This window comes from Heteronotia binoei, chromosome 21 (genome assembly GCF_032191835.1).
Source record: "Heteronotia binoei isolate CCM8104 ecotype False Entrance Well chromosome 21, APGP_CSIRO_Hbin_v1, whole genome shotgun sequence".
NCBI classification, from domain to species: domain Eukaryota; kingdom Metazoa; phylum Chordata; class Lepidosauria; order Squamata; family Gekkonidae; genus Heteronotia; species Heteronotia binoei.
Window position 1 is genome coordinate 79,334,625 of NC_083243.1, and position 19,113 is coordinate 79,353,737.

The window sequence follows — 19,113 nt, forward strand, 5'->3', positions numbered from 1 at the left end:
AGAACAGCAAGCAAAAAAGAGCCTACCTAGAAGAGGGTGCTGGCAGAGACTCATACACATGCTGCTTGTAACACCGTCCCACTGAAGTCTACTGAGACAGACATACGTCCAGGGCATAATGTTTCATGAAAGTGTGAGGCAGGGCCTATGTGGCTGCTTGACATGTATCATGAAGTGGCATACCCTTGAGGAAAGCCGTGGAGGTGACCAGGGCTCTGCTGAAGTGAGATCAATGAGGTCCAGGTGGAGTGTGTTTGGTCAGCAGGTAGTATAACTTGTTTTCTTCAACAATCCACTTAGAGTCTGAGAAGGAATATCAGTCCCCAAACTGTGTGAGGGGAAGGATACAAAAATAACAGGGGTTTCATGATGTTTCCGAGTTCCATGCAAGTAAAAGGCTAAAGCCCTCTGAACATCCAACGAATTATGTTTGTGTTCAGACTCATCCTAAGTAGCGGGAAGGAAGACTGGAAGGGCAATGTCTGCTTGGAGATGAGAGTTCAAGGCCACCTTGGGAAGAAAGTTCACATCTGGAGCCAGAGAGACCCCTTCTGCATGAAACATCAGGTTGGGAGGGTCACACCGTAAGGCTCTCAGTTCACCTACCCTTAGCGGAGGTAATGCTGATCAAGAATTCTGTCGTCCAAGATAGATTCTGCTGACTGCAAGTTCCCATAGGTTCAAATGGTTTAGAAGTTAATTTGTTAAGAACAAAGGAAAGGTCCCAGGCTGGTGCAGGGAATCTCCATGGAGGGAACAAACAAAGCAGACCCCAGAGGAACCTTTTTGTAGGAGAGTGAGCAAACACAGAAAAACCCATCAACTGGAACAACTGAAATAGCAGCTAGATATACCTTGAGGGATGAATGGCTCAAGCCGAGTAGATTGTGGTAGCAGAGTGTCAGGAAGTCCACTGTGCTGTTCTGAACACCAGTAGTCATGAAGCTACAAGGAAGACATCCTGAGACTGACAGTCTTTCCAGAGATCCACTGTGAGAAGACACAGCTGTCTGGAGATTGTGCCACCTAGTCTGTTTATGTAGCACAGAGCAGTTGTGAGTACTGAGACTACTTGTCCCCAGTCAGGTAACTGAAAGATTGCATCACATACTTCACTGCCAGTAGTTTGAGATAGCTTATGTGTTGGTGTATCAGGTACTTCTCCTAGGGGGTGCCCACACAAAATCCATGAAATGTGCACCCCACCCCTACAGAGATGCATCTGTTCTTAGGGTTACTGAGGGGGTTGGTGGGTGAAATGGAGCACCAGCAAGGAGATTCTGAGTATCTTCCCACAACTCTAGGGACGTTAAGAGGTGTGTCAGAAGAAGGTGAAGCAACTATGAGTGGATCAATGACTTGAATACCTTCAATAACCATGTGTTGAATCTACTGAATACCTTCAGTAACTCAGAATCTCCTTGCTGGTGCTGCATTTCACCCACCAACCCCCTCAGTAACCCTAAGAACAGATGCATCTCTGTGGGGGTGGGGTGCACATTTCATGGATTTTGTGTGGGCACCCCCTAGGAGAAGTACCTGATACACCAACACATAACACATGTTGACTGTGGGGTGACATGATAGAGGTTTACAAGATAATGCATGGGATGGAGAAAGTAGACAAAGAAGTCCTTTTCTCCCTTTCTCACAATACAAGAACTCGTGGGCATTTGATGAAATTGCTGAGCAGTCGGGTTAGAATGGATAAAAGGAGGTACTTCTTCACCCAAAGGGTGATTAACATGTGGAATTCACTGCCACAGGAGGTGGTGGCGGCCACAAGCAGAGCCACCTTCAAGAGGGGGTTAGGTAAAAATATGGAGCAGAGGTCCATCAGTGGCTATTAGCCACAGTGTGTGTGTGTGTGTGTGTGTGTGTATATATATAATTTTTTTTTTGCCACTGTGTGACACAGAGTGTTGGACTGGATGGGCCATTGGCCTGATCTAACATGGCTTCTCTTATGTTCTTAACCAAGTTTGTAGATGCTTCATATGAAGGCTGGTGAAGATGATGATTGAGGTTGTTGCAGCTCTCATTCCTAGCAAGCGTTGGATCTGGAGAGCTGATGCTTTTCCTTGGGAGTGGATTAGACAAATGAGTGCAATCATGTCCTCTGTCCTTTAATGGGGAAGAAAAGCCTTGCCCAGTCGTGAATTGAGCACTGCTCCAATGAACTGGACCCAAGTGGCTAGAATTAAGTTGGACTTCTTAAAATTCATCCTCAGAGTATGAGTTGGAGGAGGGTTTCCCTGAAATCTGCCACAAAAAGCAGTCATCTATGAATGGGAAGATGGTGATCCCTTGAAGACTAAGATAGACTGCAATGACCATGGTCATATTGGTGAAAACCTGTGGTGCTGTCAATATTCCAAAGGGTAAAGCCTTATATTGAAAATGATGGTCCCTGATGGCAAATTGGAGGAACCATCTGTGTTGATGACAAATGGTAAGGTGAAAACAGGCATCCTGTAGATCTAGGGTCAGCATACATGCCCCTTCCCAGAGAAGTGATGGGATATTGTAATGAGATATCATGTGGATCTTTTTGTATATGATGAATTCATTCAGAGCCCTGAGATCCAGAATGGGGCTGAGGCCTCCATTCTTCTTGGGAACTGTAAAATAGTGGAGTAGAAGGCAAAGTGGTGTTGGTTGTGAGGGACTGGTTCCATGGCCTGTTGTCCAGTAGAGTTTGTACTTCTTCCAGGAGGACTGCCGATGGAGGGGTGACAACCCCCCCCCCCCCAAGGTGGCACGATCTGAATGAATTCTATTGTATATCCATCTGAGATGACAGAGAGGACCCATTTATTGGACGTGAATCTCTTTCCAAGCTGATAAGTGGTAGTAAAGTCGAGCGGGTCCAGAGGAATTTACGCTTGGAATTTCAATGTTTGTGATGTTGGTGTCAAAGATTCTGTTTGGGAGTCCTGGCAGCCTTAGATCTTCCCATTTGGGAGGTGGAGGAAGAAAATTTAGACTTGGATGTGTTCACAGGAGGCTCTGTTGGGATCTTGATTGCTACGTTTGGTCTGTGGAGTGCTTGCTGAATGGCCTATGAGACTATGATTTCTTCCAAGGTTGAGATTGGGAGGATCTGGAAGAGAAGGATTCCCCCCCCCCCCTCTCCAACTGCAAGGTCTTGATACTTTTGTCAAGATCCTACAACACCAGTAGTGGAGCTAAACAGATCCTCTCCTTCAAAGGGAAGGTCTTCAATATATGCTCTGATATCTTCTTGTAGGGACATTGATTGTAGCCAGGAGAGGTGTCTTAGTGTGATGGCAGAGGTGAGACTTGGTGAAAATATCCAACGGATGTTTGTAAGGATTGAGTTGTGTTTTGGCTAGCAACATACCCTCCTTTTGGATGCATCTAGCTTCCTGACATTTATCATCAGGAAGAATGGTCAGAAATGGACGGATTAAAGATAGCGACTAAACGTAAAAACTGTGTCGTAATAGGTGATTTTAACTACCCGCAGATTGATTGGGTCAATATGTGTTCAGGTCAAGAGAAAAAGATTGAGTTTCTAGATGCTCTCAATGACTGCTATGGAGCAGATGGTCACAGAACCTATCAGGGCTGGGGCGATCCTGGATTTGGTCCTAAGTAATGCCCAGGACTTGGTGAGAGATTTAAAAGTGATCGCACCACTTGGGAGCAGTGACCATAACGTTATTGATTTCGCCATTTGTATAAATAGGGAGTTGCCCCAAAAGACCAGCACAACCACGTTTAACTTTAAAAGGGGTACATTCTCTGAGATGAGGAGGCATGTGAAGAGGAAACTGAAAGGAAAGGTAAATACAGTCGAAACCCTTGGGGAAGCTTGGAGACTATTTAAAATTACAATCCTAGAAGCTCAAATAAAATATATACCACAAGTTAGGAAAGGCACAAACAGATATAAGAAAAGGCCTGCATGGTTAACAAACAAAGTAATGGAAGCTGTAAAAGGTAAGGAGGACTCCTTTAAGCGGTGGAAAGCTAGTCCAAGTGAGATTAATAAAAGGGAACACAGGCTGTGGCAAATCAAATGCAAGACTGTGATCAGGCAGGCAAAAAGGGACTATGAGGAGCATATTGCAAAAAGCATAAAGACCAACAATAAAAATTTCTTCAAATATATTAGAAGCAGGAAACTGGCCAGGGAGGCAGTTGGGAATGTGATGAATGACTACGGGGACAAGTCGATGTTGGTAGTGGTTTTGAAGCTGATGCTGTCAGCCTAGTGTCCCAGTGTCAGTATTGGTAAGAAGCTGCAGGTTGTGGATCCCGATCCATTGGTCTGTAGGATAGCCGTGGGAAAGAGATAGGGAGTGCATATGCTCCATATAAATATTACCACAGTCACTGAACTGAAAGAACTGAAACCAAAAACATTGGAATAATCAGAATATCAATATACATCTTGGATGTAATGATTGTAAAATGTATGAAAATGATTTTATTGTATATCCGAATTTAAAATTTTATGTTTTTTTAAAATGTTGTGAGCTGCTCTGAGCCCATTAGGGGAGGGCAGGATATAAATTTGATAAAATATAAATTAATACATTAGTCCCCAGGCTCTGGTGATGGTGAGGAGGGCGGTTTAAAGTTGAGAGATCAGTCACAGTAATCTCTTTTGTCTTGACCTGTGGCAAAACCCTGATTTGGTGCTATGAATTGACCTGACAAATAATCTCTACCATGTTTCAGCAAGGGGGGCAATTGGGGTGGTCAGAGTGACTGGTCTCCATGCTAGATGACTGTGAATGGGATGTCAGCTGCATGAGGTTGATCTCAAACTCTGATAGAAAGACTGGCTGCGTTGATCCTGAGCACAAGTTCAAAGCACAAATAGGAGATTGTAACAAGTTCAACTAGTGTGGAAGTATTGCCGGTGGCTCTGGAGTTTGATGAGGAGACTTCAATTTGTCAGAGTGATGTTGAGGGCTTGTCAGAGTCTCTCTTATGCTTTTTGTGTTTGTCCGCCTTATGCTCCTTACCCTCCCTGCATTTCTTAGCAGGAGAAGAGGTTTCCGAGTCAAATGGCACCATTCGTTTGGTGCCGGAGGAACCTGTGTCAGTAGAGAGGTGGAGGTCAATGCTGAGCTGGGAATCTGAGTTTGTGCAGAAGTTGATGCTTCAATGAAGGTTGCCATTGTGGGGGCTGAAAGGGTGGATTCCAAGAGCACAGTGTGGAGATGACATGCTCAATTTTTTTCTAATTTGTTTGGAAAATTTAGAGTAGTAGATGCAAGAATCAGTCCAGTGAGTCCATGATGAAGGAGGCACAATGAGTGTCTGTCCAGAGGAGGGATCTTGCTACACCTTTTAAAAACACCCCCAGCATTTTTCCATAAGTCAAAAAGATGGAAAAACAAATTTTTCTGACAGTTGCAGAAGGGGGAGTGTAAGGCAGAGGAGGGTGTAGGGCCCAAGCCCCCAACTCAGAGGAAAAACTCCAAATCAGTCTCCAGGAGTTCTAACAAAGTTCTAACTCTCTTTGCTGATGAATGAAAAAGAAGAAAAAGAAAAGGTCAGAAAAGAAACATCAAAGAAAGGTGGGAAAGACTTGATCCAAGGCAAGGAAAGACTATTCTAACAGCCTGGTGGTCAAAAAGGAACTGGCAGGATCCTCATGCCCATTACTGTAAGCATGTATAGTGGAGCTGCTGTGCATGACACTGCAAAGGGTGTGAAAATCCTTTTGGCTTTGCGAGTTACCAATCAAGGTCAGCACAGGCCCACAATATTCCACAGCTGTGATGCACAAAGACCCTGAAGAAGATCTGAAACTTAAAAGAGGGATCAGAGCAAATCTTGGGGACATACTGAGGGAGCCAAAGTGGTGTAATGATTACTGTGTCAGTGTAGGATCCAGGAAACCCAAGTTTAAATCCCCACTTGGCCATGGAAGCTTGCAGAGTGACTTATGCCAGTCGCATGCCTAACAGAGCTGTTGCAAGAATAAAATAGAGGGTGGGAGAATGTATGCTGCTTTGGGGATAAAAGCAAGGTAAAACTGAAGTTAGAGCTTCATGGACTCTACCAAAAGTGCAATTCAGAGAATTTAGCCAGGGTGAGCTGGAAACAATCATTACAACTCTTGCATATTGTTAGGTTAGGTTAAGTCCTACTGGCAATTATTTAAAGAACTGGCAAGTATTTAACATGTGTGCTCTAATACAACTTCTCATAGATCTTGTATTTACTATGGACAATGGAAAAGCCTGAGGGGGAAAACAACCAAATAGAAATTAAAGCATACTCACAGCAGAACCAAATTTCCTTTGGAACTGATCAATTACAATGTATTCTATAGCCTCCTCTGTGTCTTCATCTAAAATCAAATTAACACATTGAATACTTTCTTCTTATCTGCAATCACAGCAAAACTTTACTTAGGCATAACGAAGTCTGAATCCAGTAGAACTTTAAAAACCAATAAAGTTTTTTTCAAGGTATAACCATTTGTGTGCCAGCACACTTCATCAGATACAGAATTCAGATTTCCTGAATCTACCCACCTGAATCTTTACTCAGGCATGTTATAAGCAAAGATTCATTGATCCTTATAAAACAGTTTTAAAACTTAAGCGCCTCTAGTCCAAAGGTGGATGGCTATTGGTTTTGATGGCTCATATCAAATCATTCAAGTGCATCTTTTAACAAGCAGATTCTAGCTTGATCCTGACTGAGTGAGTCACTACTACATTTGAAAGATTTTCTGTCTAGTGGTTACAGTTACATGCAAACAGTGGTGTCAAAATTACTCAACTTTATGCACTCTTATAATTTAGAATGGATCCATTTAAAGCCCATCACTATGGGGAAAATGGTAAAGTATATTCTTTCAATCCAGCAGGCAAATGTCTGGCAGCCTGCCTCATCTCCATACTGCTCAGTTGCCAAATGGAGTGCTGCCACACACCCTATTGACACTACATGCATTCATTTTAAACTATTCTTCTTGAAACATGATTTATTTTAAGCACCTTTAAAAGTCATGGATGTGTGCACAAGGCAGTGCAGTGGGCACCAGAGCCCCAAATGCTAGCCACATATTTGCCCAAGTGCATCCCACTCCTACCTCCAATTACACTATTTAAAAGTGTTTAGAGGAAGAAAAACTGGAAAGTTGTTAGGCTCTAACTACGTTCAAATATTAACTGCTACTAGCAGTACTAGAATCCACACAACCAGGCCTCAGCTTCAGCAGGAGCTCACAGGAGCATAGCTCCTGAACCTTTCTGAGGGTTCCCCCTCCTCCTCTCCACCTTGTCCACTGAATAGTAGGTGCAGCTGCGTAACAATCCCTGGATGAGCTCCACCACCTGTTTTTCTACAAAGTGACCCATGCATACAACGATCCTATTTGCAACAGAAATGTTCTTCACTGCAATGCGTAGGTGCATGTTAAGACACTGTGACACTGTAGAAGGAGGCGAAATTGCAGAACACCCACGCATGGGCCTTCTCCGTTGCAGCTCCATGCCTGTGGAACCAGCTCCCGGAAGAGGTGCGGGCCCTGCAGGGTCTTGACCAATTCCGCAGGGCCTGCAAGACCATCCTTTTTAGGTTGGCCTTCGCAGACTGCTGACTAAGGATGGCCGAATTGATGGACCCGCCAAAGTGACTCTGTTCAGTGATCTTCGCCATTATGCAAACAGAAAGAATAGCGCCAGGAACACCACTGTTACTGTTAAATTATGTCGAATGTAAATTGGAATGGTTTTAAGATAATGCTGATTTTAAAATTACTGTATAACTTTTTTATATGAATATGTTGTTAGCCGCCCTGAGCCTGCCTTGGCGGGGAGGGCGGGATATAAATAAAATGTATTATTATTATTAGAAAATGCAATGTATTTTTGCAACAAGCACATAAAGGAAGTATTAATGAACTATCTGCTAGATGTAAAGATGTTTTAAGAATAAAAAAATCAAAACCAAACAAAATCTCATGGCTATGTTATCAGCCTTAAGATGACAGTATAGAAATGGATTTTTTAAAAGGAATTGCCGAATAAATAGCCTGAATTTCTGATTGTTACCTGAACAGGTAGATTTAAAGTGACATAGACTGAGCTGCTTCATCTCTTGGGAAGCAGCATTAGATCCCTGAATGTTCTCTTTCAGTGGTTCTTCTCTGTCAGCAGCCATTCTAGTAGCTGGATTTTCTCTGCTGTATAAGACATAATTATTGGCACTGTGGATAAATAATTATAACATAACAGACAGAATACTGGTCACATTTTAGCTAATGCGAATACAAAACTATTTTGTTCTCCATTCAGTTATGAATTTTAGTCAAACATTGTTATATCTCCTGGCAGATATATCAATAATTATTCAGAAGTCAAAACAGTAAAGACGAAAGAGACCTTAGGTAAAAAGAAAACCAATGGCCAAGTCAGCTCAGCAGTACTGATTATGACATGCAAAGGACAAATTCAAAGAGGAAGACAATGAAATCAAAGAAGAAAGAAGCACCCAAGACACAATGGCAGGGTAACTGATCTTGCTTGATATAGTGGGTTGCCATACTCATCTCTCTACCAGCTGCACTGGCTCCAGACTGAAGATCAAATCAAATTCAAGATTTTGGTGTTGACCTTTAAAGCACTAAATGGTAAAAGACAGCATATCTTCAGGACTGCCATTCCTGGTATGTCCCCCAAAGAGTGTTACACTCGAGTGATCAAAATCTGCTGGTGGTCCCCGGCCCAAAGAGTACCTGGCTGTTCTCACCCATAGCCAGGTGGAACACTATCCTGGGAGAGATCAGAGCCTGCAGAACAGAGTTGTTCCACAGGGCTTATGGTTGAGGGTAGCAATAGGTTTCATCTAGGATTGGCCTCCCCTTTCTCCTCCTCTGTCCCCTTCCATTCTCCTTTCGCTTCTTACCAGATGATTATATATTGCCCCTCCATATACGTTACCCATCATATATAAGGACGGTGGCTCAGTGGTAGAGCATCTGCTTGGGAAGCAGAAGGTCCCAGGTTCAATCGCTGGCATCTCCAAAAAAGGGTCCAGGCAAATCGGCATGAAAAACCTCAGCCTGAGACCCTGGAGAGCCGCTGCCAGTCTGAGAAGACAATACTGACTTTGATGGACCAAGGGTCTGATTCAGTATAAGGCAGCTTCATATGTTCATATATATATTGCCCATCACTACATCTATTATTGTGGGCAAGAGTCCCATAGAAAAAATGGTGTGGCCTTTATAGTTAACAAGAGAGTGAGGAAAACAGAAAGGGGATACAATCTCAAAAATGACAGAATGATCTTGGTCCGTATCCAAGGCAAACCATTCAATATCACAGTAATCCAAGTCTATGCCCAACCACTGACGCAGAAGTGGACCAGTTCTATGAAGATCTACAACACTTTCTAGAATCAACACCCAAAAAAAGATGTCCTCATCCTAGGGGACTGGAATGCCAAAGTAAGTCAAAAGGTAACCAGAACAACTCACAAATTTGGCCTTGGAGAACAAAATGAAGCCAGGCAAAGGCTAATAGAGTTTTGTCAAGAGAACAAACTGGTCATAGCGAACACCCTCTTCCAACAACCTAAAAGGCAACTCTACACATGTACATCACCTGATGGGCAACACAGAAATCAGATTGATTATATACTCTGCAGTCAAAGATGGAGAAGCTCCATACAGTCAGCAAAAACAAGACCTGGAGCTGACTGCGGCTCAGATCATTGCAAAATTCAGCTTAAACTGAAGAAAATGGGGAAGCCATTAGGCCATTCAGGTTTGACCTTGATCACATCCCTTATGAATATACAGTGGAGGTGAAGAATAGGTTTAAGGAACTAGAGTTGATAGACAGAGTGCTGGAAGAACTATGGACGGAGGTTCGTGACATTGTACAGAAGGCAGCAATCAGTACCATCCCAAAGAAAAAGAAATGCAAGAAAGCAAAGTGGCTCTCTGATGAGGCTTTACAAATAGCTGAGGAAAGAAGGAAAGCAAAAGGCAAAGGTGAAAAGGAAAAATTCATCCAACTGAATGCAGATTTTCAGGGAACAGCAAGGAGAGATAAGGAGGCCTTCCTGAAGGAACAATGCAAAGCAATAGAGGAAAATAACAGAATGGGAAGGACAAGAGATCTTTTCAAGAAAATTGGAGAAATCAAGGGAACGTTTCGTGCAAAGATGGTCACGATGAAGGACAAAAATGGTAGGGACCTAACAGAAGCAGAAGTGATCAGGAAGAGGTGGCAAGAATACACAGAAGAATTATACAAGAAGGATCTCAATGTCCTTGACAACCATGACAGCAAAATCGCTGACCTTGAACCAGACATCCTGGAGTGTGAAGTCAAATGGGCCTTAGAAAGCATTGCTAACAACAAAGCGAGCGGAGATGACAGTATCCCAGTTGAGCTATTCAAAGTCCTAAAAGATGATGCTGTTAAAGTGATGGCACACATTATGTCAACAAATTTGGAAAACGAAACAGTGGCCACAGGATTGGAAAAGGTCAGTTTATATTCTAATCCCAAAGAAGGGTAATGCCAAGGAATGTTCAAACTATCGCACCATTGAACTCATTTCACATGCCAGCAAGGTCATGTTAAAGATCCTACACGCTGGGCTTCAGCAATGTGAAGATCAGGAACTACCAGAAGTTCAAGCTGGGTTTCGGAGAGGCAGAGGAACTAGAGATCAAATTGCCAACATTCAACCGATTATGGAGAAAGTACGGGAGCATCAGAAAAACATCTATTTCTGTTTCATTGACTATGCTAAAGCCTTTGATTGTGTGGATCACAACAAACTGTGGCAAATCCTTAAAGAGATGGGAGTACCAGACCACCTCACAGGTCTCCTGAGAAACCTGTATAAGGGCCAAGAAGCAATGGTCAGAATGGGATATGGAACAATTGATTGGTTTAGAATAAGAAAAGGAGTTCAACAAGGATGTATATTGTCACCCTGCTTATTTAATTTATATGCAGAGTACATCATGCAGAATGCTGGCCTGGATGAAACACAAGCCGAAATTAAGATTGCCAGGAAAAACATCAACAACCTCAGATATACAGATGATACCACTCTAATGGCAGAAAGTGAAGAGGACCTAAAGAACCTCTTGTTGAGGGTGAAAGAGGAGAGCACAAAAGTAGGCTTGAAACTCAATATAAAAACAACTAAGATCATGGCATCCGGCCCCATCACTCCTCGGCAAATAGAAGGGGAAGACATGGAATTAGTGACAGACTTCACATTTCTGGGATCCAAGATCACAGCAGATGGTGATGGTAATCATGAAATTAAAAGACAGTTGCTCCTTGGGAGGACAGCTATGGTGAACCTGGGCAGTATAATAAAAAGTAGAGACATCACCCTGCCAACAAAAGTCCGTATAGTCAAAGCGATGGTATTTCCAGTAGTAATGTATGGCTGTGAGAGCTGGACCATAAGGAAGGCCGAGCGCAGAAGAATAGATGCTTTTGAGCTGTGGTGCTGGAGAAGAATCTTGAGAGTCCCTTGGACTGCAAGAAGATCCAGTCAGTCAGTCCTAAGGGAAATCAACCCAGACTGTTCCCTGGAAGGTCAGATGCTGAAGCTGAAGCTCAGATACTTTGGCCACCAAATGAGAAGGGAGCACTCACTGGAGAAGATCCTGATGCTGGGAAAGACAGAAGGCAAAAGAAGAAGGGGACGGCAAAAGATGAGATGGCTGGATAGCATTACTGATGTAACAAACACGAATTTGAGCAGACTTCAGAGGATAGTGGAAGACAGGAGGGCCTGGCGTGACTTTGTCCATGGGGTTGCAAAGAGTCGAACTTGACTGTGCGACTGAACAACAACATGATATTACGCCATCTTTTAGCTGTATAGTAGTTCTATTTTATTGTATTTATTGTAATTATTTGTTATTGTAATTATAACTTTTAGACTGTATGCCCCATAAACTGTTGTTACCTGCTTTGAGCCAGATTTCAAGCAGGTTATAAATCCAATAAAATAAAATGATAAAGTATAATAGAGCAGCTCAAGAGATGCTTTTATAAGGCAACAGAATTGTTGTCTACTGAATGTATCATTCTACTTCTACCTTTGTAATCCACTTTCTGCATTATGGTATGTCATCCCTTAGACAGTTTTTGTTTGCATTGTTTTCTAATTCTGCAACTATAAGTAAATTAAATAAATAAATATAATACAGGAAATTTTATAAGCTAATAACTGCACAAGTTTCCTCTTACATAATTATATCAAAAAGTTATTGTCTTTTATCATTTGATGACTTAAGAAATATGGCACATGCCCTCAGAGACCAAGATCCATACTTGTATTAATATTAATTAAAAGACTACTTAATTAGAAAGACTACTTAATTAGAAAACCATAGATTATATAAAAATATACACATTATGTCAGTGAGTTCTTTGTAACAGTTGTTTTCACTGCTGAGATGCTTAATCTCATGCTATGTTATAATGTCCTATAAGAGATATACCGTATTTTTTGGACCATAAGACGCACTTTTCCCCAAAAAAAGCGGGGGGAGTGTGTGCGTCTTATGGAGAGAAGGGACGATAGGACGTACCTTCCTCCGGGGGGGGGTGCGATCCGCTGCCTCCGCCTCCGATCCCGGCGCTTCCCCCGCGCCTGCCTGCCTGCTCCAGCTCTGCTTCCAGCAAGCGCTGGGATCGCTCCACGCTGCCCCCACCGCAAACCCAGCACTTCGCGAGCGCTGGCTGCGGAGGGGGCAGCGTGCTTCCTCCGTGCCTGTCTGGCTCCAGCTCTGACGCTTACAGCAAGCGCCAGGATCGCTCCCTCCGCCCTCCAATCACGGCGCTTGCTGTAAGCATCAGAGCTGGAGCCAGGCAGATAGGCACGGAGGAAGCACGCCGCCCCCTCCACAGCCGGCGCTCGCGAAGCGCTGGGTTTGCAGAGGGGGCGGGTACTTCCTCCGTGCCTGTCTGCCTGGCTCCAGCTCTGATGCTTACAGCAAGCGCCGGGATCAGAGGGCGGAGGAAGCGATCCTGGCGCTTGCTGTAAGCGTCAGAGCTGGAGCCAGGCAGACAGGCACGGAGGAAGCACGCTTCCCCCTCCGCAGCTGGCACTCGTGAAGCGCTGGGTTTGCGGTGGGGGCAGCGTGGAGCGATCCCAGCGCTTGCTGGAAGCAGAGCTGGAGCCAGGCAGGCAGGTGTGGGGGAAGCGCTGGGATCGGAGGCGGAGGCAGCAGATCGCCCCCCAGGAGGAAGGTGCGTCCTATGGTCCAGAGCGCCTTATGGACCGAAAAATACGGTAATTATATTTTGCTAACCTACAAGGAAGGAGGTAATGAACAAAGTTAACCAAAAACAGATCATATAGCCTATCATGTAAGTAGTGGACATACCAACTTTTTATACTCCACTGGGCTGTACATAATAGGTTTCATTGGTTGCATCAATACAAAGAGAATAGTTCAAATTGCTTGCATAAATATCGAAGTTCTTTTGTCACTCTGGGAAACTGACAACTTAAAAGTCTTGATATATACCTGGTAGGAGTTTCCATTCCTTCTGCATCACATTTCTTTGATTCATCAAGCAACTGCACTGAAACATAAATCACCAGAGTCTATTACAGATTTAGTCTTCAACCAGAAATGACATTTATCCAGGGCTGTAGGCAGCGGGGGAGGGGAAGCAAAGGTGCAGTGCCCCCTATAGAATCTGCAGCATCCTCCCTTTTCAATGAAAGTACAATAGCCTCAGTTTAATCATTTCAGCTTCTGAGGAGAGATTTGATCTAGAACAGTGGTGGCCAACCTGCAATTCAGGAGCCACATGTGGCTCTTTCATACTTATTGTGTGGCTCTCGAAGCCCCCACTGCGCCGTCGACTGGCTTGGAGAAGGTATTTCTCTTTAAATCACTTCTCCAAGCCAAGCTAGCTTGCAGCTTTGCGAATGCATTTAACGTTGCTTTCTTTCCACCTCCACCTCCCTCCCTCCATCTGTTTGCCTTCCTTCCTTCCAGCTCTCTTACATTCATGTCTTGTAGCTCTCAAAAATCTGACATTTATTCTATGTGGCTCTTACGTTGAATAAGTTTGGCCACCCCGGTTTAGAACTTACTCATTTGCCTTTTTTGTGGTCTATGGTATCCATAAAACTCTCTCCTAATATGACATTTCATATGTCAGTCAGTTTATTTACGGTCACAGACCAAGTAAAAAAACAAGAATTTAAAAGCTTCAACACAGAAGATAAAATCTATACTATAATAAGTATTAATATGTCTTAATATGTTGAGTATAAGAGAGTACATCAAGACACAAGTTAAAACAGAAAATCTTAAAACTGAAAAGCAGAATGAAAGGAGGTTTAGTAATTTTTGTTTCAGACGCATTGGACATTTCATATGAATAAACTTTCTTCCTCTCACCTTTCTTCATTGTCCAACTTTCAGATCCATACAAAGTAGTGGGAAATACTATGGCATGAATTTACTTACTTTGGACTTAATTTTGATTTCATTAATGTTTAACTGAAGAGGTGAATTCTAGTTTCATTAATGTTTAACTGAAGAGGTGAATGCTCTTGTATCATTGTTGGAACTGCTGCAATTGTTTTTATTTAATACATTTCAGAAAATAAACTGGGGATCTGTAAATCTTTGTATTATTTCCCTGATGTCAAGCTAACATGTAACTTTCTAGTAGATACAATGAAAAAAATCATTGTGAGTAGGAAATTAGAAATGGGCTAGGAAATCCCAAATTATGTCATATATGCAAAAAGAAACAAAGTTGCTATTTATCATCAAAATATATTCTCACCATTCACAATTTCATGACCAAAAAACATCTTTACTCCTGGAATACATCTGCCATTTTCCAAGTTCTTAACTGGAAAAAAGAGCAATATCAATCACAAACTGAACCAAAGACAAATAAAAATATTTCATTCAGACAATAAATATAAACTATAAAATGCACGTGGAAGTTATTTTGCAAAGGACCTTGCCTGAAATGTTTGATCATTTTCTTCATTAGAATAGTACACTTGCTTGTATAATTTATTCATATTGATATATGGATGTTATATTTTAATATAGTGAAGACGTAAGGTACAGCAATCTAGTTTGTTCACCCCCCCTTAAGTTCCTTAACATTTAGCTTTGCTCCTCCCAGATGGATATGTTGGACAGGGGTATCCAGGGCCTACTTAGTGGCTGCCCTGTACTTATGGAAAAGCCTCCTGGAAAAGAGTTTTCAACTAATCTGTAAAATAGAATCATTCTGTAGAATTTTGGGGTCATGGGCCTTTTAACTTTCCTAATTAAAAATGACAAAAAGCAAATGTTGCTGGGAGAAGTGAAATGTCACTGTAAATAGTAATCTCACCTTTCATTAAACTGTGTATTATTCAATCATTATCTGAGGCTTCTCTTTGGATTACTGGTTGCCTAGGCTCGTGGGAAGTTCTCTAAGGGATGCCAACTCTAACTTGGGAAACTTCTGGAGATTTGGGGTGAAGCCTGAGAAAGGGAAGGAAGTTTAACTATGATACAATGCTGTGATGCATTGCGCTTTTAAAAGCTTAGAAGTGCTGAACAAACAAATAAAGGACTGTGAAGGGTTAATTCTTCACAGATACAGAGAGCCTTGAGTGACAGGCTGCTCCAAAGAAACTGATTGGTTAGCATCAGCTAAGCAGAGAAAGACAAGAGCTGAATGCTGAGGAGAGATTCAGTCTAATTCCAGCCCTAGCTGAAAAGAGCTGAGTAATGACAGGTTCTGAAATCAGCTCTGAGTCTGACAGAGTAGTTTAACACAAATAGAGTTCTGGGAAAGCTGGTAAGAGAAGTGGGTAGTTAGGGGGAAACAACTATTTAGGCCAGAAAAGGGGACAGATCTTCTAGTGATAGAAGCATTTCCCTAGCCAGTCAAAGCAGGAAGATAGCTCTGAAGAGTACTTTGGTGTAGTTAGAAACTGCCTTGTAAAATCTTAAAAGTCAGATAAAACTCAAGAAGAGTACTGGTGTGTTTAAAGAATGAATCTGGGTACTAGACAGAGTGTATCAGTCTTCTAGAAACCAAAAGAGTCAGTGAAGGCTCAAAAAAAATGTACTGGAGTGCTTGGGAAACACTGGAACAAAAGCTGCTCATCTTAAAGATCCTAAATCACTGTGAAAAGCTTTTGAAACTCTCAGTAGCCTGAAACATATGAACTAAAGTCTGTGTATATACTGATTTACATAGTTCTATTTTGAATACCTCATAAATTTTACCTCTGATTTCACCTGACATTTCCCCTCTATGTTGAATAAAGTATTTTGTTAATTTGGAATTTCAAAAACGCATTGAGTACTATTTCAGTTGTTCCAGGCTGCTCCAAAGAATCTGATTGGTTAGCATCAGCTGAGCAGAGAAAGACAAGAGCTGAATGCTGAGGAGAGATTCAGTCTAATTTCAGCCCTAGCTGAAAAGAGTTGAGTAATGACAGTAAAGGGTACTCTTGAGTAAAGGGGACTCTTGACCCTTCCCCTGGATTCCTCAACTGAGCCAACAACCAAAATATGCATGAGGCAGCCACAGTTCTTCAGAAAAGAAGAAAATACATAACTCAGATGACTCAGTCACAAAGGAAAAGAAAAATGGAGGGGAAATATTATCTCTGAGGGGAAGAAAGTGGACAGGAGTATCATAGCTGTCATTTCCTTCAAGAGAACTGATCACCATAGTCTGAAGATCAGCTGTAACTCTGAGAACTCAGCAGGTTTATCTGGAGGTTGGTAAAACTAAGCTCTCCTGGTTGATAACCACTTATGATATTACCAGGCTAGGCAATATGAATTTCTCCTTTCTACCTCCTTTTTCAGCTCCTTCCAGAACAACTTATTTATGGACTACTTTGTGTCTTCTGGTGTTTCTACTGATAGATAAGTAACAATACTCCAACCTCACTCTACAGCAAGCTTTCATCTCATGAAATATACTTACTTGGAAATAAATCACATTGATATTAACGGTTACGACTGGTAAACTCTCTAAATACTATGTAATTTCTATGCCTAAGTGCCTCATACATTTATTTAATATTTACGCTATACAGTGTAAGTGGTATTTGGACTGAACCAGAAACTTACACAAAAAATACAAGTGCTGCTAGACTTCACTTTTGAAATCACTTATTATGCATGCTTGTCTTTATTATTGGCATATGAAATCAGATGAGAACTAACATCTAGGGTTGCAAAGCCCCCTCCAGCCACCAGTAGTGGATGGGGACAGGGTTGCCAGGTTGAGAAACTCTTGGGAGATTTGGGAATGAAGCCTGGGGAGGACACGGACATCAGTGGGGTACAATGTCATACAGCCTACCTTCCAAAGCATCCAACTGCACATTAATGAAATTCTGCTCATATAAATATATAACATTTTCCATCATAGCTGCATCTTAAGTACTAGAAAACTATATTCACTACACTTTGTAAGATCAGGAATGCATATGGCAAATATTTCTAAGGCTTAGCTCCTAAACCTTGTTTCTGCTTATACAGTGCCATTTTCCATTGTGAAGTTCATTCCTCTATCTTTAGACACTTCCACTTACGCAACACCAATTATATTGTTAACAACAGAGGACCACCTCTGCAAGGAAGGAATGAAAACAGAAAAAGACTTGATCCTAGCTCAGGAGTTCTGTCACAAGTCCTTGCCATTTATCTAGCCATTTCCAATGCTTATATTGCCCAGTCTCCCAAGCTTAGGCCTTTACTCATTGCACCTGAATTTCAAAAGATGCAGAGGAGCATTCTACCTCTCTCCTGTTCATCCAGCATCCCATACTCTTAAATACAGAGACAACAGACAAAAACATAGGCAGAGAAAAGGAACATGTTCTGCCTAATCTGTCAGGAACAAGTATCTCAAGCAATGCCAATTAACATTGTTCCTTAGCTCCAGAGCTACCTGAAATTTGGGCAGCTTAAAAAGAATAAGGTTGTGACCCTATACTTTTCCTTGGCAGTAAAATTCACCGTACAGCTCAACAAGATCAGCTTCTGAGCAAACATGGACAAATGAGGCTGCTCATCCAGGGAACCACCATTGGTGGAATACTAAGGATGCTAGCCAAGTAGGACCTGGGGATCTCCAGGAATTACAGCTCATCCAGACTACAGAGGTCAGTTCCCCTGGAGAATATGGATGCCATTGTACCCCACTGAAGTCCCTGTCCTCCCCAGGCTTCATCCCCAAATTTCCATGAGTTTCCCAATCTGGACCTGACAATCCTACCCCCCCCCCCCCATCTCTTGCTGATGGCCAGGGGGGCCTGGTAACCCTAAATAATGCTGGGTTTCCACATTTATTTAAGCCAAATGCAAACAGAGTGACGCACCTACATGACAGAATTGACTCAGCTGTGTTAGAGGAAGATGCTTGGAGCGGGGACAGAACTGCTGGGGAGGTGAGTGTTGATTTTGCTTTTCTAAAATTGCTGGGGAGGATTACCTAGGGTTGATGTGGGAGAGAACTGTGAGGGTTGCTGTGGGAGGGCTTTGTGTGACTGCTTGGAGCCTGCTAGAGAGGGGTTTCTGATTACTTTTGTGTGTCTTTTTGTGGCTGCTGCTGAGAGAGGAGGGCCTGTTTGCCTGGGGGTGGCTGCTGGCCCCGCCCTCTACTGTTGCTCTGGCTGTTGAGTCAGATTTCGATGAGAGCTTGAGCCAGGTCAGATAAACTACATCCAAGGGTACTAAAAGACCTTACAGATGTAATTTCTGAGCCTCTTGCCACTTTTTTGAGAATTTTTGGAGAACAGGTGAGGTGCTGGAAGATTGGAAGCAGGCAAATGTTGTTCCCATCTTCAAGACAGGAAAAAAGGAGGATCCAGGTAACTACTGACCTGTCAGCTTGATGTCTATACCTGGAAAAGTTTTTGAAAAAATCATCAGTCAATCTTGGAACATTTAGAAAGGATGGCTGTGATTACTGAAAGCCAGCATGGGTTTCACAAGAACAAGTCATGTCAGACTAACCTGATCTCTTTTTTTGAGAAAGTGACTACCTTGCTGGATCAGGGGAATGCTGGAGACATAGTTCATCTTGATTTCAGCAAGGCTTTCGGTAAGGTTCCACATACTAT

The 19,113-nt window shown here is 42.5% G+C and overlaps 1 protein-coding gene across 8 annotated transcripts in view; it reads right to left on the reverse strand.

Annotated features, from left to right (window-relative positions):
• Positions 1–19,113, reverse strand: part of EXD1 (exonuclease 3'-5' domain containing 1) — a 59,387-nt gene that overhangs the window by 34,001 nt on the left and 6,273 nt on the right. For 7 of the 8 annotated variants that reach the window (XM_060263313.1, XM_060263315.1, XM_060263314.1 and 4 more), the window contains exons 3-6: positions 14,802–14,870; positions 13,520–13,577; positions 8,052–8,182; positions 6,270–6,337 (exon numbers count right to left, since the gene is read on the reverse strand). In XM_060263313.1, coding sequence (XP_060119296.1) covers positions 6,270–6,337; positions 8,052–8,182; positions 13,520–13,577; positions 14,802–14,870 — 326 coding nt within the window. The remainder of the gene's footprint in view (positions 1–6,269; positions 6,338–8,051; positions 8,183–13,519; positions 13,578–14,801; positions 14,871–19,113) is intronic. The other variant, XM_060263320.1, reaches the window with a different exon arrangement.